Source organism: Trichosurus vulpecula, chromosome 4 (genome assembly GCF_011100635.1).
Source record: "Trichosurus vulpecula isolate mTriVul1 chromosome 4, mTriVul1.pri, whole genome shotgun sequence".
In the NCBI taxonomy this organism is placed as follows: domain Eukaryota; kingdom Metazoa; phylum Chordata; class Mammalia; order Diprotodontia; family Phalangeridae; genus Trichosurus; species Trichosurus vulpecula.
This window is the reverse complement of record NC_050576.1, coordinates 222,921,846-222,940,085: the sequence shown is the minus strand read 5'-3', so window position 1 is coordinate 222,940,085 and position 18,240 is coordinate 222,921,846. Positions and strand designations below refer to the sequence as shown.

At 41.1% G+C, this 18,240-nt stretch overlaps 1 protein-coding gene across 3 annotated transcripts in view; it reads left to right on the top strand.

Annotated features, from left to right (window-relative positions):
* Positions 1-18,240, top strand: part of SEPTIN9 (septin 9) — a 344,886-nt gene that overhangs the window by 186,863 nt on the left and 139,783 nt on the right. For all 3 annotated transcript variants that reach the window (XM_036753227.1, XM_036753229.1, XM_036753228.1), the window contains one exon: positions 9,833-10,489. In XM_036753227.1, the coding sequence (XP_036609122.1) occupies positions 9,833-10,489 (657 nt within the window). The remainder of the gene's footprint in view (positions 1-9,832; positions 10,490-18,240) is intronic.

The window sequence follows — 18,240 nt, the reverse complement described above, 5'->3', positions numbered from 1 at the left end:
ATAGATACCTTTTGTTCTTTTACATCACAGTTATTTCTTCTGTATTTCCTCTTCCAGAGTCCTCCATGATAACAAAGAAAAACCGTTTAGCAAAACTGACAGAGATAGACAACATTCCATACCTATAGTCCCCCACCAACCTACCAAGAAGAGGGAAATAGGTTTCATTGTCTGTTCCAAGATTGGTCATTATATTTTATCTGAATTTAACAGTCTTTTTAACAGTTTCTAGTGTTGTGTTCACTTATGTAGTGTGTGTCTGCTTCTATTTTCTACATATAAATCCTTATAGTTTTTGGCACTTGCCTGAAGTGTTATGAAAATGTGGTGTATATTTGGGATCTTTCTTTCTGCCTTTGATCTCATTGTGGGAGGGATCTCTAGGTTGAAGGGTATGAATAGTGAGTTTCTTAGGATAATTGCAAATTGCTTTGCAGATATATGCCATTCTCCTCTCCCTGCCCCCCAAGGCTTAAGCAAAAAAAATAACCTGAGTGGTCATTGAATCTATATCCTTCATTTTCCTGACGAGAAATTGAGTCCCAAAGAAGTTGTGACTAGCTTAGGGTCATCCAGGCAGTCAATGACAGTTAAGATTTAAACCCATTTCTCTGATTTTCAATCTAGTGTTCTTTCTATTATCCCTAGAATACTACTTTTATCAAAGAAGGACCCTTTCTTTAATTATTTACATTGGCTTGAATTTATGTTTTTTAAAAATAAGACTTTTTTGATTCCTCTTTTAATATCAATAATCATTTCCCACATTCACCCAGAGCACCTTCAGGGAACCCTTTCTATATAGTCCTGGTGATATAGGTGTAGGTGAATTTCTGCCAGGCTTTTTTGCATGTGTTCTTCCTAACCCTCTCCTTATCCTGCTTACATCTTGTTACAGATTGCCTCACTTGACTCCTGGGAGACCGTATTTGCTGCTATAGAGACTGCTGCTCTCCCCCTTAGGCCTTTACTTAGAATTATATTCTAGAGGCTCAAGGCAGTGTGCCCAGTCTCTATGGGGGGTTCCTGTGCCACAAAAGCTACAAGCACGTTTTCATTTGAACTTGATCTCCAGACCCTTATTTTCCATAATATTTATCCCAGGCTTCAGGGTGACTTTTTGGCTCACCCTTGTAGCGCTGATGTTTGTACATTTTGAGGAAGCCTTCTGTGTGGTTATTGGGAGCTCTGGGAGGTTTGTGGAGGGAGAAGTGTGCTGCAGTCAGAGAAGGGATTTGCAGCGGTCTCTTGAGTATCTCACACAATACCTCCTTAAACAGGGCCATATTCCATTTTCTCACTTGCCTGGAATGTCTGTGGACATTGGGGAAAGTTTTGCTTCAAAAGTGAGGCAGTAATAGGAACTCTTTGTACATATCTTGTTTAGTCTAATAGCTACTTCATGGTCTAGCCAGAAGTGAGGTTGGCCTAATGATAATGTGCTGTTTAATCTGTGAAGATAACATACTTCTAAACTACTATCAGTTGGATGGTCCTGTAGAAGGGCATTGTATTTGGGTTTTCATTTAGAGGACTTGGGCTCATGAGATCATAGATTTAGAGCACTACAGGGCTTTAGAGGTTATCTAGTCCAGCCTTAAAAAGCAGTCAGGGTTAAGTGACTTGCCTAAGGTCACACAGCTAGTAAATATCTGAGGTCAGATTTGAACTCAGGTCTTCCTGACTCTGGGGCTGTTGCTCTATCTACTTTGGCACTTAGCTGCCCTTCCTGTCTTCTCATTTTACAGATGAGAAAACTGAGGGCTGAAGAGGGGAAGTGACTTTTCTAAAACATCCTTTAAAAGCACTTTGTTGTTGTTGGTGGTGGTCCTTCATTCTCAAAGAGGACGTAGTGCCTGCAGTGTACTGGGCATTGCCTCTTAGGAGTTCTGTTTCCTTCAAAACTCAGCTCAAGGGCCACCTTCTACAGTATGTGCCTTTCCTGATTTCCCCAGCTGCTAGTTCCTTTTCTTTCCCATTACCCCCACCCCCACCCCAAAGTTACCTTGGGTTTATTTTGCATAATTTTGTTTATACTTTGATGCACATGTTGTCTCTCTCAACACTGGTGATGAAAAGACAAAAATGAAGTGGTCCTCATTCTCAAGGAGCTTACATTCTCTGGAAATGGACAACATGTATGTTAAAGTATAAACAAAATTAAGTAAAATAAATCCAAGATAACTTTTGGGGTAGGAGGCAGCTAGTTAGCTCAGTGGATAGAGCACTGGGCCTGCAATCAGGAAGACCTGAGTTCAAATCTGGCCTCAGATACTAGCTGTATAATCCTGGGCAAGCCACTTGACCTCTGTGCACCTTAATCCACCGGAGAAGGCAATGGCAAAGCACTCCAATGGCTTTGCCAAGAAAACCCCATGGACAGCATTGGTATGCTATGGTCCATGGGGTCATGAAGAGTTGGACACAACTGAACAGCAACAATTTTTGGGGGGGGTGATGGGGAGAAAGAAACAAATAGTTGGAGGAATCATATAGAAGATGCCCCTTGAAAGTTGAGTTTTGAAGGAAACAGGGAACTCTTAAGAGGCAGAATATAAGGAGGTCGTAACTGTCAGGAATGAGCGACTACCAATGGCATAGGATTGATGGATGGAGTGTCATGAGTGAGGAACAGCAGAAGGGTCTGTCTGGCTAGATCACAGAGTATGGGAAGGGGAGTGATATATATAACAAGGCCAGAAAAGCTCAGCAATGGATAGCAGAGCTGGAATTCTAACCCAGGTTCCTAGCCTTCAATTTCCATCACTCTTTTCACTATATTACATCGTCTCTTGCCTAGTTTCTCTTTTTAACTGATGCATCAGTTAGCTGGCTGGGGTGTCCATCATTGTGGCTGGTCTCATCAATACCATGACCTAGCCAAAGAATTAGTTCATAACTCTCTTGAGGCAGGTGGCTTCCCTTCTCTGGGCCTCAGTTTTTTCTGTTAAATGGGAGGGTTGGTCAGATGATCTTTAAAGTTCCTTCTAACTTTAAGCTCCCTGTGATTCTGTTGCAACCTATATGATGATGCTGATAACTGTTATTTGTGTAAAGCTTGCCTGCCCCCATTCACTGTATCCTTTGGACTTCCCTTTCCATAATTAACAACTTCACTTTACACCCAGAATGGCACTGTGTCCCTGGCCACCTACTCCAGCATTAGTTGCACTTTCTCTTATGCCCTTAACACAGGGTTGCTGCATGGGGAGTAGGCATACTTTTTGCTCCTTAGTGCCACTTCTAGACTTCCTTCCACTACCTCCCTGCCATGATCACTCAGCAACCTCCTTTTTAATGTAAATAGTATTTTTATTTCTTTGAATTACATATAAAGACAATTTTAACATGTTTTTTAAAGATTTTGAGTTCCAAATTTTTCTCCCTTCCCCCTCCCCAAGATGACAAACAATCTGATATAGGTTATACATATGCAATTAGTCATGTTATGAAAGAAAAAACAGAATAAAAGGAAAAAACAAAAAAGTAAAGATAGCGAAAATAGTATGCTTTGATTTGCATTCAGACTTCATCAGTTCTTTTTTCTGGATATGGACAGCATTTTCCACTATGAGTCTTTTGGAATTGCCTTGGATCATTGTATTGCTGAGAAGAGCTAAGTCAGGGGTGGGGAACCTGTGGCCTCAAGGCCACATGTGGCCCACCAATCCAAACTGGATTCAGCCTAAAGGCCGCACTTGAGGACCTAGCAGGCCACAGTGTAGCCTTGAGGCTGCAGGTTCCCCACCCCTTATCAGTCATTCATAGTTGATCATTGCAATCAGCAACCTTCTTTCTCAGGAAATGGGCATCTGCATCATTATCTTTTTTTCTACTTGCTCCTGTATTTATATTTGGGAACTTGAAATATACATGTTAATAGTCTCTGAAATACCATAAACCTCATAGTTTCTCCTATTCTTCCACCTATCTGAGCCCTACACCAGGATGGTTCCACCCTTCATCTTGCCATCATTCTAAGGATATTCTACTTCCTTTACCAAAAGACCAAATGTTCTACTTCCATTTTTATGAACTCTGAAATTCCTTTATCTGAGCATGATCTCCTATCATTCTATCCCTCACTTTGCTTTACTCTTTTTAAACCTATTATTTGGTCACACTTTGATCTCTAATCCCTCCATTGCTCAGTATTCTCCTAGGACCTAGGGCATCATCCTGTTCTGACTCACCGCTCCTAGAAAACCCTTTGATGAAGTCCTCAAGGTGTTTCCCATAGGCATAGTGGGGAATTTTGAGTCCTTCAGTAAGCATTTATCAGTTTTTTATTGTCTGCTAGGCACTCTGCCAAGCTTCTGGAATAGATCTAAAAATATCATTGAAACAGTACATGGTCTCGAGAAGCTTACATTCTACTAGAGGGTGGGGTGGTGGTGGTGGTGGTGGTTGTGAGAAGAATGGGAGCACAACAAGTATACAGATGAGTCAGTATCAAATACATCCAAGGTAAATGCAAAATAATCCAGGGTATGGGAGGATGTACTAACAACTCAGAGGATTTAGGAAAGGCCTTGAGTTGGGGATTTTGGTTATGCTGAGCCTTGAAGGAAGTCAGAGATTGATTCCAAGAGTGAGAAGTAGGAAATAGGGAGATAATTCTAGACATGGAAGAGAGCATGTGCAAAAGAGATGGAATATACTGGATGGGCCTGTTTGTTTGAACATTGAGTATGTGAAGGGAGGTAATGAAAAATAAGCCTGGAATATTAGGCCAGAGGCAGGCTCTGAAGGGCTTTAAATGTTTAACAGTAGAGTTTTCATTTTAGCCTAGAGACAACAGGGTAATAATAAACCACTGAAGCTTTTTGAGCAGGAGGGGTGACATAGTTAGGCCTGTGTTTTATGAGTTAAGTTTTAAATAAGACTTAGATTACCTAAAGGGCAGGGAAAGGACCATTGTGATCAAATAGAATATTGGCCCATACAGAAGTAGATGAACATAATACCATAATGTTCAGAAAACTCAAAGATTCCAGCTACTTGGGTCAATCACTATTGCGGGGGAGGGACACAAAAACTCCAGGAAAACTGGAAAGCTTCTTGGCAAAAATAAGGGTTAGACCCATACCTTACATAATAAACCAAATGGTATAATATACTACAAGACTCTATAAATTGATACATGACCTAGATATAAAAGGTCACAACATAAACAAATTCTGGATGCAAAGGAGGAGGTACTTTCTGCAGTAATGAATAAGGGGAAGAGTTCATGACAAACTGGGGAGAAAGAAAGGATCACAGAAGATAAAGGGAACATAAAATTACTTTTTTGGGGGGCGTAGTTTTAGAGGACTAAAAGCTTCTACACAGACAAAATCAATGTAGTTAAAATTAGTAGGAGACAGTTAATTTGTTTTGTTTTGTTTTTTAAAAAAAACTTTGTGGCAAATTTTTCTGATAAAGTCCTCCTATTCCAGATATATAAGAAACTGTTTAAATATCTGAGAATAAGAGCCATTTTCTTTCTCCAAAAAAAAGAAAGAAATCTAAGGTATCAGCAGCCATATTAAAAAAAATTTCAAATTACTACTAATAAAAAAATGAAAATTAAAACACCTGCTAAGTTCCACCCTGTGGCCATAAGATTGGCAAAGGTGACAAAAAAAAAAGAAAATGGCAATTCTTATTCAGGAGAATAAGTAGAGTCAATGCACTGTTGTTGGAGCTGTGAATTGGTGTAGTCATTCTGAGAAGTAATTTGGAACTATGGAAGACAGGAAAGAAGGAAGGGAAGGAAGGAGAGAAAAAAAGGGAGGGGGAGGGAGAGAGGGAGAAAGTGTTTGCTAGTAAATGCTTACTAAGTGCAAAGCACAATGCTAAGCACTGAAGATACAGATAGGACAGCAAGACAGTTCCTGCCGTCAAGAAGCTTATCTTCTAATGCCCCAAGTTATTAAAACGTAATACACTTTGACCTAGTGAGATCACCACTAGGCATATGTCCATAAAGAGGTCAAACAGAGAGGGAAAGGTCACATGGAAAGACAAAGATTTGTAGTACCACTTTTTGTCTTTTATCATGCCCATTTTTGCCTGAAACTTTCCCATATACATTTGTAATTTTCTTGAAGACATTTCTTGTCTTTCTCATTCTTTTGTTTTTTTCTATTTCTTTGCCTTGCTTATTTAAGAAAACCTTCTCTCTCCTTGCTATTCTCTGGAATTATGCATTCAGTTGTTAATGTCTTTCCCCTTTTCCTTCATCTTTCGCTTTCCTTCTTTCTTCAGCTATTTGGAAAGGCTCATCAGACAATCATTTTGTTTCCTTGTTCTTGTTCTTTGGAATGTTTTTTGTTGCCGCCTTCTGTACAATATCGCAAACCTCTATCCATACGTCTTTGGGTACTCTATGTACCAGATCAAATCCCTTAAATCTTCATCATCTCTACTTCATATTCATAAGAGATATTATTTAGGTCAGACCTATGTGGTCTGATGGTAGCAGCATACTAAAAAGTAGAGACATCATCTTTTTGATAAAGGTCTGTCTAGTCAAAGCTATGGTTTTTCCTGTAGAGCAGGAATGCTGAGCACTGCCGAATCAATGCTTTCGAATTGTGGTTCTGGAGAAGACTTTCAAGAGTCCTTTGGACAGGAAGGAGATGAAATCAGTCAATACCTAAATAAATTAATGCAGGCTATTCACTAGAAGGTCCAATACTGAAGCTGAAGCTTAAATACTTTGGCCACATAATGAGAAGACAGGATTCATTGGAAAAAGACCCTGATCTTGGAAAAGATTGAAGGCAAAAAGAAAAAGGGATGCCAGAGGATGAGATAGGTGGATAGTATCATGGAAACAACATATATGAACTTGGACTGACTTTGAGAGATAGTGGAGGATAGGAGAGCCTGGTGTGCTAAGGTCCATGGGGTCACTTGGGGATGACTGAGCAACAATAGAAACTACTTCTTGTTGTAGCAAAGAACTGGAAACAAAACTCACCCGAGGAATGACAGAACAAGTTGTGGTCTATCAATGTGATGGAATATCATTAGATAAAAGAAATGCCATTAGGAATTATGAAAGGGATAGAGTCAGGGAAGCCTCGGAAGGATCTATGAACTAACTGAGCAGAACCATAACAGCAATTTATAACTACAAAATTATAGAGAAAAACAAATTTGAAAGATTTAAGAACTTAATTTAGTGTAATAGTCGACCAAACACCAGAAGATTAATGATAAAGCAGTTGGTCTGACAGAGGTGATGGATTCAAAATATCGAGTGATACATTTTTTGGAGCTGGCCAGTATACAGATTTATTTTGTTTATTTATCTTGCCATTTTTTTATTCATGTAAACTTAAATGGAAGTACAAATTTGGAAAGGAAGAAGGACAAACAGTAGCAATGTGAAGAAGAATGTCAATGAAACATTTTTAAATACACAGAAGAGAAGAGAAGGAGGTTCAGAGGGAAACAGGAATACTTTGAAACTAATGTGTTGGAGGTATTATATAATTTTGAAAGAAATGGAAACTATGTAATAGACTACAATCCTCTTTTCCTGTTCTTAGTATCATGTTTGATGTTTGTCAAGTTCAGAATAATCAAAAAATAGAAGATTATATTTTTTTTAAAAAAGAAAAACTATTAACCTCGAAATCAGGAGATTTCAGGTCCAATACTAGCTTTGCCACTGTGTACCTTAGGCAAATCTCTTTCCTTCTCCAGTTTCCTCATCTTCATCAAAATGAATTATTTCCATCAATCCCTTCATTAGAATGAAGGAATTAGCTAGACAATCACTGTCCCTCCTATTTCTAACATTTCATGATTCTGTGAAGACCCTTCAGAACTAATTACTGCTTACATAGGAGAAGAATTACAGAATCTTGGAGTTTGGAAGGACCTTAGAGGCCATCTGGTCTAATCTGAGTTGGAATCCTGTCATTATCCAGCCTCTTTCAAGTCAATAAGCACTTATTAAGTGTTTACTATGTGCCAGGCACTATGCTAAACATTGGGGATAAAAAGAAGGGCAAAATAGTCCCTGTCTTCAAGGAGTTTCCACTCCAGTGGGGGAGGCAACATACAAACAACTATGTACATACAAGATACAGAGTAAATTATAGGTAACCTTAGAGAGAAGCTAGCATTGAAGAGAACCGGGAAAGGTTTCTTGCAGAAAGTGGGATTTTAGCAGAGTCTTGTGTAAAGGAGTCAATGAAGCCAGCAGGCAGAGGTGAGGAAAGAATTCTAGGCATGTGGGACAGACACCAAAAGTGCATTTTGTTGTGAGATGGCTTGAGGAACAGCATGGATGCTAGTATTACTGGATCATAGAGTAAGTGGAAGGCAATGATGTGCAGTAAGATTGGAAGTATAGGAAAAATCTAGATTGTGAAGGGTTTTAAAAGTCAAACAGAAGATTTTCTGTTTGATCCTGGAGGTAGTAGGGAGCCATCGGAGATTATTGAGTAGTAGAGTGACATATTCAAACCTGCACTTTAGGAAGATCACTTTGGCAACTGAGTGGAAAATAGACTGGAATGAGGGCAGACTTCGGGCAGGAAGACCAACTGGAAGACTATTGCACAATGTCTTGGAGCAGCCCATTTTTATTTCTGTTCTAGCCTAGCTAGTGTTGGGGAGTAACAGGAAGTGGGAGGAGTACTCTTTGTGTTAATTAAGAGTTTTAAGAATTGACCAAAAGGACTGAAGAGGGGAGAATTTTCTCTGTGGGCCTCCCACTCTACCCTTTTATGATGCTGGATAAACCTTTGATCTTCCTCCATGCCTCCTTTTGTAATGATTTCTACTTGGGGCACCATCCCCATCCCTGTCATCTGCAACTGATTGTCTTACAACATCCTGAATTAACCTGCAATAAATCAGGAAAGTCTGTGATGGGGACTGAACTGGGGACAAAGGCACAGGCAGTGGCAGTTCATTATTTTGTTTTGTACAGAACTTCAGTAAGTTGGTAGGGTGTGGAGAGGAGGGAATCCTCTAAAAACAGCATGGTTCTCTCCCTACCCCCAAATCAGTGTCCTGGAGTCCCAACAAAATGACAAAACTGGCACTGAGGCTCTTTCCTTTGTGGGGGAAGTAACATCTGAGTAGCTGCCACGTGGATGGTTTTTCTGGTCCTTTTAAATAGAAGCAGCTGGTTCTCTTTTTCTGAAAGCGGTTACAGAAACTCTGACAAGTGCATATGTTTGGAGGACTGAGCATTCACAGACCTGCCCCATCCCCCCCAACTCCCTTCTCAGAAGTGAGTAACCACTGAGAGGGTTTCCCAAGGGAGATGGCTGGGTCACTGCATGGAATTGCTGCATAAACCCCCCAAAGAAAAGACTGTGGAGACTTCAGGCTGTAGTCAGATGTTGAATAAGACATTTTATATGCCAGCAATCACAGGAAGTGATCCAATCCAGGACCAAGACATTTACCAGCTGTTACCCTGAGAAAGCCTCTCCGAACCTCAGTGTCCTCATCTATAAAAATAGGTGTAACAAAAGCTATAAAATTTGCCAGTGTTGTTGTGAGAAACAAATGAACTAATGTATATAAAGCATTTTGCAAACTTGAAAGGTTGTCATTGTCATCATATGGTCTATGCTTAGTGTTGAAGGTTTTTCTCTCTTTGGTGTGTGTGTGGGGGTGGGGAGGGGACACAGTTGGGTTGTGATAGGGAAGGAAAAGCGGTTGTCATAACCTGAGAAAATTTGGGAATTTCAACCTAGTGCTCTTTGCTAATTTACTCCAGTAAGGGCCCTGCTTTTTCCTTGGCAGGATGTTCAAGTTAGAGTGAGGATCAAGCACCAGCAACTTACCCACATTCTGATTTCTTCCTTTTCAGCTTTGAAGAGATCCTTTGAGGTCGAGGAGGTCGAGACACCCAACTCTACACCACCACGGCGGATGCAGACACCACTCCTCCGTACCACTGTTGCCAGCTCCACACAGAAATTCCAGGACCTTGGTGTGAAGAACTCTGAGTCATCTGCCCGCCATGTGGACTCCCCAGTCCAGAAGTCCCCCAAGCCCTCCCTAAGGAGAATCGAGCTCTCTGGACCCAAAAGTGAGCCTGTGTCACGGAGGACGGAGATCTCCATCGATATCTCCTCTAAGCAGGTAGAGAACTCTAGTGGCACAGGGCCATCCCGGTTCAGCCTCAAAAGAGCTGAGGTGCTGGGGCATAAGACCCCAGAGCCATCTCCCAGAAGAACCGAGATTACAGTAGTCAAACCCCAGGAACCCTCCCTGAGGAGGATGGATGCTCCAGTGTCGAAGATCCCTGAGTTGCCCCAGCGAAGACCGGATGCCTTTGCTGTCCCTCTAGCTGAGGCAGTCCCAAAGCGGGTTGAGATCCAGGTCACCAAGGCAGCTGATGCCTCACCCCCACCCATTCGACCTGTGGAAAATTCAGAACACGCTCCACCTTCTCCTCAGCAGAAAAGGTTGGAACTCAAGTCCCAGCCTGTGGCGGCTGATATTCCACCAAAGAGCATGGAGGGTAAGTAGGAAAGAATCTGGGCCTTGGATTTTGGTGTGGGTGGTGGGCCAGAACTGTTTGTTTGTAGAACTCTGGAGGAAGGGAACATAGCAGCAAATTTACAGCGGGCTACCAGTGGAGACAAATTAGAGCAGTATGTCTTACCCCAAATTATAGTGAAGGCTGGTAAAACATATACCTTCTTTACCCAAGACTGTTATACTCTCCATAGTCCTCGTATGCAATAGCTTTTAGGTGGCTCAGATCAGGGGCAGGGGAGAAAGCTTATGTCAGTGGATGGGTGTAAGTGGAAAGAATGGGAGGTCAGGACATAAGGCAAAAGAGTAAGTTTTTAAGAAGTAAGGTATTTTGACAATAAAAATGTTGTGGGCTGATGAAAATTTGCCATCAGTTGATATTAATTCAAAATACCAGCAGTTAGAAAATGTTAAAGTTCAGAATCAGAGAAGAAAAGGCTGAGGAAGAAGACATCTTTGAAGGGATTATTGTGAGGAAGATGAAGAGTAGCTGCAGATTGAATAAAATCCTTACTTTGCCACAGAAGAGGCATGGAAGAGGTTAGAGAAAGAATAAAGACTTGTATTCCTATAAAGATTGTTCAATGCTAATAATTATGGGAAAGAAGTGTTGCGTAATCTCAGCCATGGAAGTCCAGAATGGTACAGTTATGGAATTCAAGATGGTACCAAAACTTTTTTGGCTTTTCCCCCACAACAGTGGAATAGGCTGTCTTACAAAATAATGATCTTCCTATCCCTGGGAATGTTTAAGTGAGGGATCTCTTGGGTTGTCATAGAAGGGATTTTTACATTGGTTGGGAGATGAGACCAGATGACTTCTGAAGTCCCTTCCAAGTAGATTTTATGATGCTTGCCTTGGAGAGCTGTGAGAGTAAGGTACAGTCCTGCCGGAGTGCAGGAAGGAAGGACAAAATGAACCTTTAAGTTCCTTCCTAAGCTCTAGTCTAGTATTCCCATGTGAGAACCCTGGGTAGCTGTTGATAAGATGAATGGAGATAAATTAAGCAATAGGAGAAGCATATGGTACCTTCCTTTTTGGCCAAAGTGGAAGTGAAGTGGGCAGTCCCAGGCAGTGTTTGTGCGTGTGTTCTACATGGCCCTTGAACCAGGAGATGTGCTGACACATCTGTAGAAAGCAATGTGTATCCCCTTTCATGTCCTCAAACTTAGACTTTAGGTTCCTTGGGGAATAAGGGACTTCCCTCTCATTTTCAGGTTGTTGGTTTCTTTATATGAACAAAAATGCTGAATCAGGTTTTCCTTGTGAGCAAGTCATCTTTGCCCAGTGGAAACCCAGCCTGTATCTCGCCCCCTTCCAACCCTGTCTCTGCATGAGTGCTAGGCTGCTCTTAATAACCTTGCTACCAAAGGAGGTGATGATATGTTGTTAGTATCAAAAGGGAGGTTGAAGTCAGGGTATTTCCAGGGTAGGTTGGGAGCAGCAGCTTCCTCCCAGTGGTGATACTTTATTAGTTCAGCCACTTAATTTTATGTGGCTGGATCTTTGTTACTCTGAATGGCAAGGTTTTAAAGCTCAGATCTATATCAGACAGGACATGGCCCTTGAGAACATCCATCAGACTTGATTTGCTATGACAAAAGGCGTGTATCACACAATTGGCAACAACTCTTTCTCTTGGGAAAGACAGAGGCTTGGTTAAAAGTAGCTCTACCACTGCCTGAGATTTTGACTAGACCCCTGTTGGGGGTGATGCCAATGTGCTAACAACTATGAACCTGTGTGCAGTGTTGGGACTGGCTTGGGTGGGGGGTGGTGCTAAAGGCCTTAGAACTGTGTTAACAATTTCTCCTTAGAACTTAGTTAACAGAGTTATAAAGTGTACACTGCCCTTAGGTGGTAGAAATAAATACATCATCCTCCAATCCAATCCAAAAGCATTTATTAGGCACTTAACACTGTGTTAGGTGCTAGGGATACTAAGTCTAAGTGAAAAACAGACCCTGCCCTCAAGAGCTGAATTCCATTGTTAATAAATATTCACTGGGTAGTTACTGTGAGTACAGTAACTGCTATGCTCTGCCAAGGGATATACCCTACAACTTCAAAATGTCAGAGCAGTATGGTCAAGTGAAAGACAGTTGAATCTGGAGTCCAAGTACCTGCCTCTGCTGCCAGTCCGACTCCAAGCAAGTCATTTTATGTTTCTGGACCCCAGTATCATCGGTAAATGAAGGGGTCAACTTAGATTTTTAATCTAAGGGTGTCATTGACACCCTCAGCAGTCTGGTGAAGACTTTATGCCTCTTCTCAAATTTTTAAATGCATAAAATAAAACACATTGGATCATAAAGGTACCTAGTTATATTGAAATAGTTATTAAAATATTAAAAAACCAAGCTCATGGTTGCCAGGTTAATGCCTGGACTAAATGATCTTTGCAGTTCTTTCCAACTCTAAATCAGTGATCCTTGGAACTAGAAGGGGTCTTATAGATTATCTAGTCCAATCTTCTCTTTTTTTTTCACATGAAGAAACTGAGGCTCAGAATGGGGCTCTGTAACTTGGCTAGTCAGTAGCAGAGCCAAGTCCAGAATCCAAGCATCCTGACTTCTAATCAAGTGTTCCTTGCTACCACTGGTGAAGGTAGAATTCAAATACACAGATGCAGAGAATAGTGTAGTAACAATCCATTATCTTAACCCAGAGTTGGGGAACCTGTGGTCTTGAGGCCACATGTGGCCCTCTAGGTCCTCAAGTGTGGCCCTCTAGGTCCTTAAGTGTGGTCCTTTGACTGTGGCATCCAGGCTCCAGGTTCCCCAGCCCTGTCTTAACCACTTGACTAACTCAAAGGGAGCTAAGTTTTAGGAACAGGAGAACAAAGTGTATCTCTGTAATGAAGTTAGGCAGCTAGCAATGGTGTGTTAAAAAGAAGCTCTGCACTTATAGTCACAAGATGGATCTTAGTCCTGGCTCTATCACTCAGTAACCATATAACTATGGGTGAGTCACTTAACCTATTTAAGCTTCAGTTTCCTCAAGTGTAAAATAGGAACTCCTATCTAACTCATGGAGGTATTGTATGGAAAGCCGTTTGAAAAAGATAAAGCATTATGTGTGTGGATGGTGAAGAGAAAGATTTGTTATACTACCCCAACTGAGTAAATGTAGCCATAGGATGTAATAAGAGATGATGAGGTGTTAATGTGTTAACACCTGGTCACTCCTTTACTCTCTTGAACTGACTCTCCAGTTGTTGGATGGAATGTCTCTTTCTGGGTGAGTAGTTCTACTGTTTGACTCCATGATCTGTGGATTGGGAGACAGGGGAGATAATCCCTTCCTCTCCACTCTAAGAGGTAGAGAGCTGAATTCTTTCCTGGCTGCTGGCCCTTTCCCTCAACTGGATCAAACTGCCTGGACTTTTGATTTACGTATCATCTGAGATCTTGGCTAATCATTGTTCATCCAATGACTTGCTCCTTTCTGACTCAGTCATAGAGAGAGAAGTGTTTATGGGGGGGTGGAGGAATGTTTATAGTTACTCTTTTTACTATGACATCTTGGTAAATGCCTTTGCTATAAGCTAATTGTATCTACTAGCTGATTGTTAAAGTGAAGCATACTGGTGGGGGCTAATGAGTTATGGTGTTAGGACTCTAGAGAACCCTAGGACCTAAGGGTAGTATTTGCCTTCTGGGACCCCATTCCACTAGTAGAGGTGGAAATTGAAGGCCATGCCATGGCTAATAAGTAGTAGAACGATAGAAAATCCCCTCCTCCCCCACATGAGATAAAAAGCTAGGTTTTCCTTTGACTGATAACTTTGTCTTCAACAGACTGAAACGGACTGTAGTGCTTTTTAAAGACTGAGACTGGGAGGGCCATGCAGATGTAGACAGTAAGGTGAATCATTACTTATTCAGTAATGTTGGGGAGGGGGGAGAGGGGGAGAGGAGGAGGGGGGGAGAGAGAGAGAGAGAGAGAGAGAGGAGAGAGAGAGAGAGAGAATGTTCATACTTTTTAAGGGGATGCTGGGTGTTAATACATCAATGCCTCTTCCTCTGTGACAAAGATGATAACATCAACTAAGTTGAGGGTGGAAAGAACAAAATTTCACCCCCTACTCCCACTTTACACTTAAAAAAATATTGTTCTTAATTTTAGAGTTCTAATATTGTCATATTTGTAATAATTAAGGAGAACTCTAGATTTATTACTGTTAGGTCATATAGAAATGCCATGGAGGTTGAGGGAGGAATGTGGCAATAATTCTTAATACCTTTGGGATTGAGCTGGGGGGGATGGGGGAAGGAAATAAAATATCTTGACTCTGGGATACTTTCCTTTTACTGTACTAGCCAGAGACAGCTAAGCACTTACCACAGTACCTGGCACATAGTAGGTGCTTAATACATGTTTCTTGTTTGACATTGAAGAAACAGAATTCATAATCACTGGGCAGTAGGAAGCAGGGGAGGAAATAAGAGTATCTGACTTGCAAAGAAGTCATCAATCAATCATTAGACTCTTATTAAGCACCTACTATGTGCCAGGTAGGGTACTAAGCTATGGGGATGCAAAGAAAGGCAAAAGACAACTCGCAGTCAGTGGGAGAGAGGATATAACCACAACTATATGCAAATAAGCTATTTACAGGATAAACTGGAAATAATCAACAGAGGAAAGGCACTCAAATTACAGGGGTTTGGAAAAGACTTCCTATAGAAGATGGGATTTTTGCCGGTATTTGAAGAAAAGCCAGGGAAGCCCAGAGGCAGAGAAGAGGAGGGGGAGCATTCCAGGCTTGGGGAAAGCCAGTGAAAATACCTGCAGTCACAGGATGAAGTCTCTCGCTCAAGGAACATCATGGAGGCCAATGTCACAGCAAGTGTAGAATAGGAAGGGAGGAGAGTTGTATAAGGTGTAAGAAAACTGGAAAGTTGGGGTGTAGGGTAGAGCTGAGATTCAAACAAATCCAGTGCTGTCTTGAGTACTGCCTTCCCTAGTCTGCCACATGGTTACATTGGACCAAGGGTAAAGATGACCCTTATTATCTTCCATTACAGGTATGGTAGTGTAGATTAGGCAGTCTTGCAAAGCTGGACATTGAAACAGCACCAGTGATTGTTTAGAGGAACTTTTGCAAATAGATGCAGAAAATAGAATGACTCATCTAAATGCCTTCCCAGCCTTTTTTCTCATTTTGGAAAGTCTGCCGTAAACTGAGAAACTTGTCTTTAGGGTGGACATTTCTTAGTATGGGCAGTGCTGTTTGGCATTCTTCAGACTGATTTGGATGGTATGCTACATTAGCAAAATGTGGTGCAAGATTTTCAGCCTGAAATGGAAAGGAAAGCAAGTGGGTCTAGGAGGGCTAGTACAGTTTAAAAAAAAATGGGGACCTGCATGTACCATGGGAGTGGAATGGAGTAAAAAAGAGAGGTTAGGTATAGTGGGTTTCCTTTTTTCAGCAGAGTGCCCTGCAGACTCTTTCCCCTCCCCCATGGAACCAGCTCCTAATAATTTTTTGTGGCCTGGGGCCAGGGTGAAACCAGATCCCTGCTTTACACTGGTCCTATCTTGTTTTTCTTTTATGCTACTGACTCCCTCCTTCCTTGCAGTCCCCAGCTGTTTTTTTCCTTCCTTCTTTCAAAAGAGACCTACTCCTTCTCAGTTCGTTCCATTATTGTTCCTAAAGTCTGAAGTGGGATCACTTGTTGAGATCAGAGCCCAAGGAACCTCTCTGGTATTGTAGATAGAGTAATCAATCTAAAGTCAGAGGACCCGGGTTCAAATCCTACTTACTACCTTGCTAACATTGGGCAATTTACTTTTCTTGCGCCCAGTTTCCTCATCTGTTAAATTGAGGGGGTAGGACTAGATGGCCTTTGAGGTCTCTTCCAACTCTAAACCTATGATTCTATTATCCTCTTTCTGTTCCTTGTTCTTCCCAGCCCCCGGTGCTCCATGCATTGGTGGGCTGTAATGTGGGATAGGGAAGTGTTTTTGCAGAAAATTTGGGTTTCTGCTTCTCTGCCCTTTCACGATGGAAGCCTGTCTTCCAGGTTCAGGCTTCTATGCAATCAAAATTTGCCAGGGCTTCCTTATAAGGAAGTGCCTTTTAGAAGCCTTTTGCTTTGTCATCTCTGGGTACACATTGGAAGCAATGAATATGAAATTCAGCTATGCTCTTCTCCCTTTCCTGTGCCTTCTGCACTTTAAGGTTTTTTGTTTGTTTGTTTTTGATTTGAATCCTTCACTTATTATCTTTTTGTGTGTATGTGTCCTATATTTAATTTATTTTTTATTTCCAGTTCTGAATTCTTTCCCTTCCAACAGCTCTTCCCCCACCCATTGAAAGGCAAGAAATATGATACCCATTATACATATGGAGTCATGCAAAGCTTATTTCCATGTTAGCCATGTTATAAAAGAAAAAAAAAAGCAAGAAAAATAAAGTGAAAGAAAATATCCTTCAGTCTGCACTGAGTGTTCATCAGTTCTGTCTCTGGAAGTAGATAGCATTTTTCATCATGAGTTCTTTGTCAATGTCATGGACCATTGTATTGATCAGAGTAGCCAGGTCTTTCACATTTGATTGTTGTTACAATATTGCCATTATTATATACATTGTTCTCCTGGTTCTGCTCACTTCACTTTGCATCAGTTCATATAAGTCTTCCCAGGTTTTTCTGAAACCATCTGCTTCATCGTTTCTTATACCATATATATCATAACTTATTCAGCCATTTCCCATTGATGGACATCCCCCCCCCAATTTCTAGTTCTTTGCTACTACAAAAAGAACTGCTATAAATATTTACATACATATGGTTCCTTTTTCTTTTTCTTTGATATCTTTGGAATACTTGGCTCCAGAGTTTATGCAACTCATGTGACTGAGATGATACAGTGAAAACACTGTCCTTAATTAGGATACCTGGGTCTGAACTCTGGCTCTACCACTCTAGCTCTGTGACAAATCACTTAAGTCTCTGGATTATTTTCCTCATCTGTAAAATATTTTCAGTACTAGCATCACAGAGTTGTGACTAGAGGCCTTTGAAAACCTACAAGTGTCCTATGGGTACAAGTTATTATTATTGTCCTAATTTAGAAACAAGGTCACCCAGATTTTTCCAGTTCTGACATTCCATGATTCTAGAATTCATTTACCCAGCTCTAATTGCTCTGTGAGATAGATCTGGATAATATGTACAAATACCGTACTGTTTTGGGCTCAAAGCTACGTCAAAGGTTGCTCCATAGACTGAAAGATCAGTGTGGGAGGGTGGTGAGGGCAGGAGGAGAGAAAGTGTTAAATACATGTAAGGACTTCTCAGATTTCCCCCAAATCAAAAGCATTAAAAAATATTCGTTTATTTGGGAGATATGGGATAAGGTGTCAAGAATCAGTGGGGGACTAGAAGTGATGTAGTAGTAGTCAGTGGTTTTAGAGGTGCCTCGTGGTCCTGTTTCCCATGTTTTGGGAAGAGGCCTAGACTCCAAATGAAGTAGGATATAAAGAAAAGCACAGCGGTCTGGGCATCTGATGCCTTGGGTTCTTGCTTTGCTTCTTCCAGGAACTGGTTATATGATGCTTGGTAGGTTATTTACTCTCTTTCGGCTTCCTTTTTTTAAAAACAAAAAAATCTGCATGTGCTTTTTAACCCATTTAAAAAAATCTATTCTACCACTTTAATTTTATTGGACTGTTTAACCATTCACATTGAAAATTGTTACTATTAGGCCAGCATTTTTTCATTTAT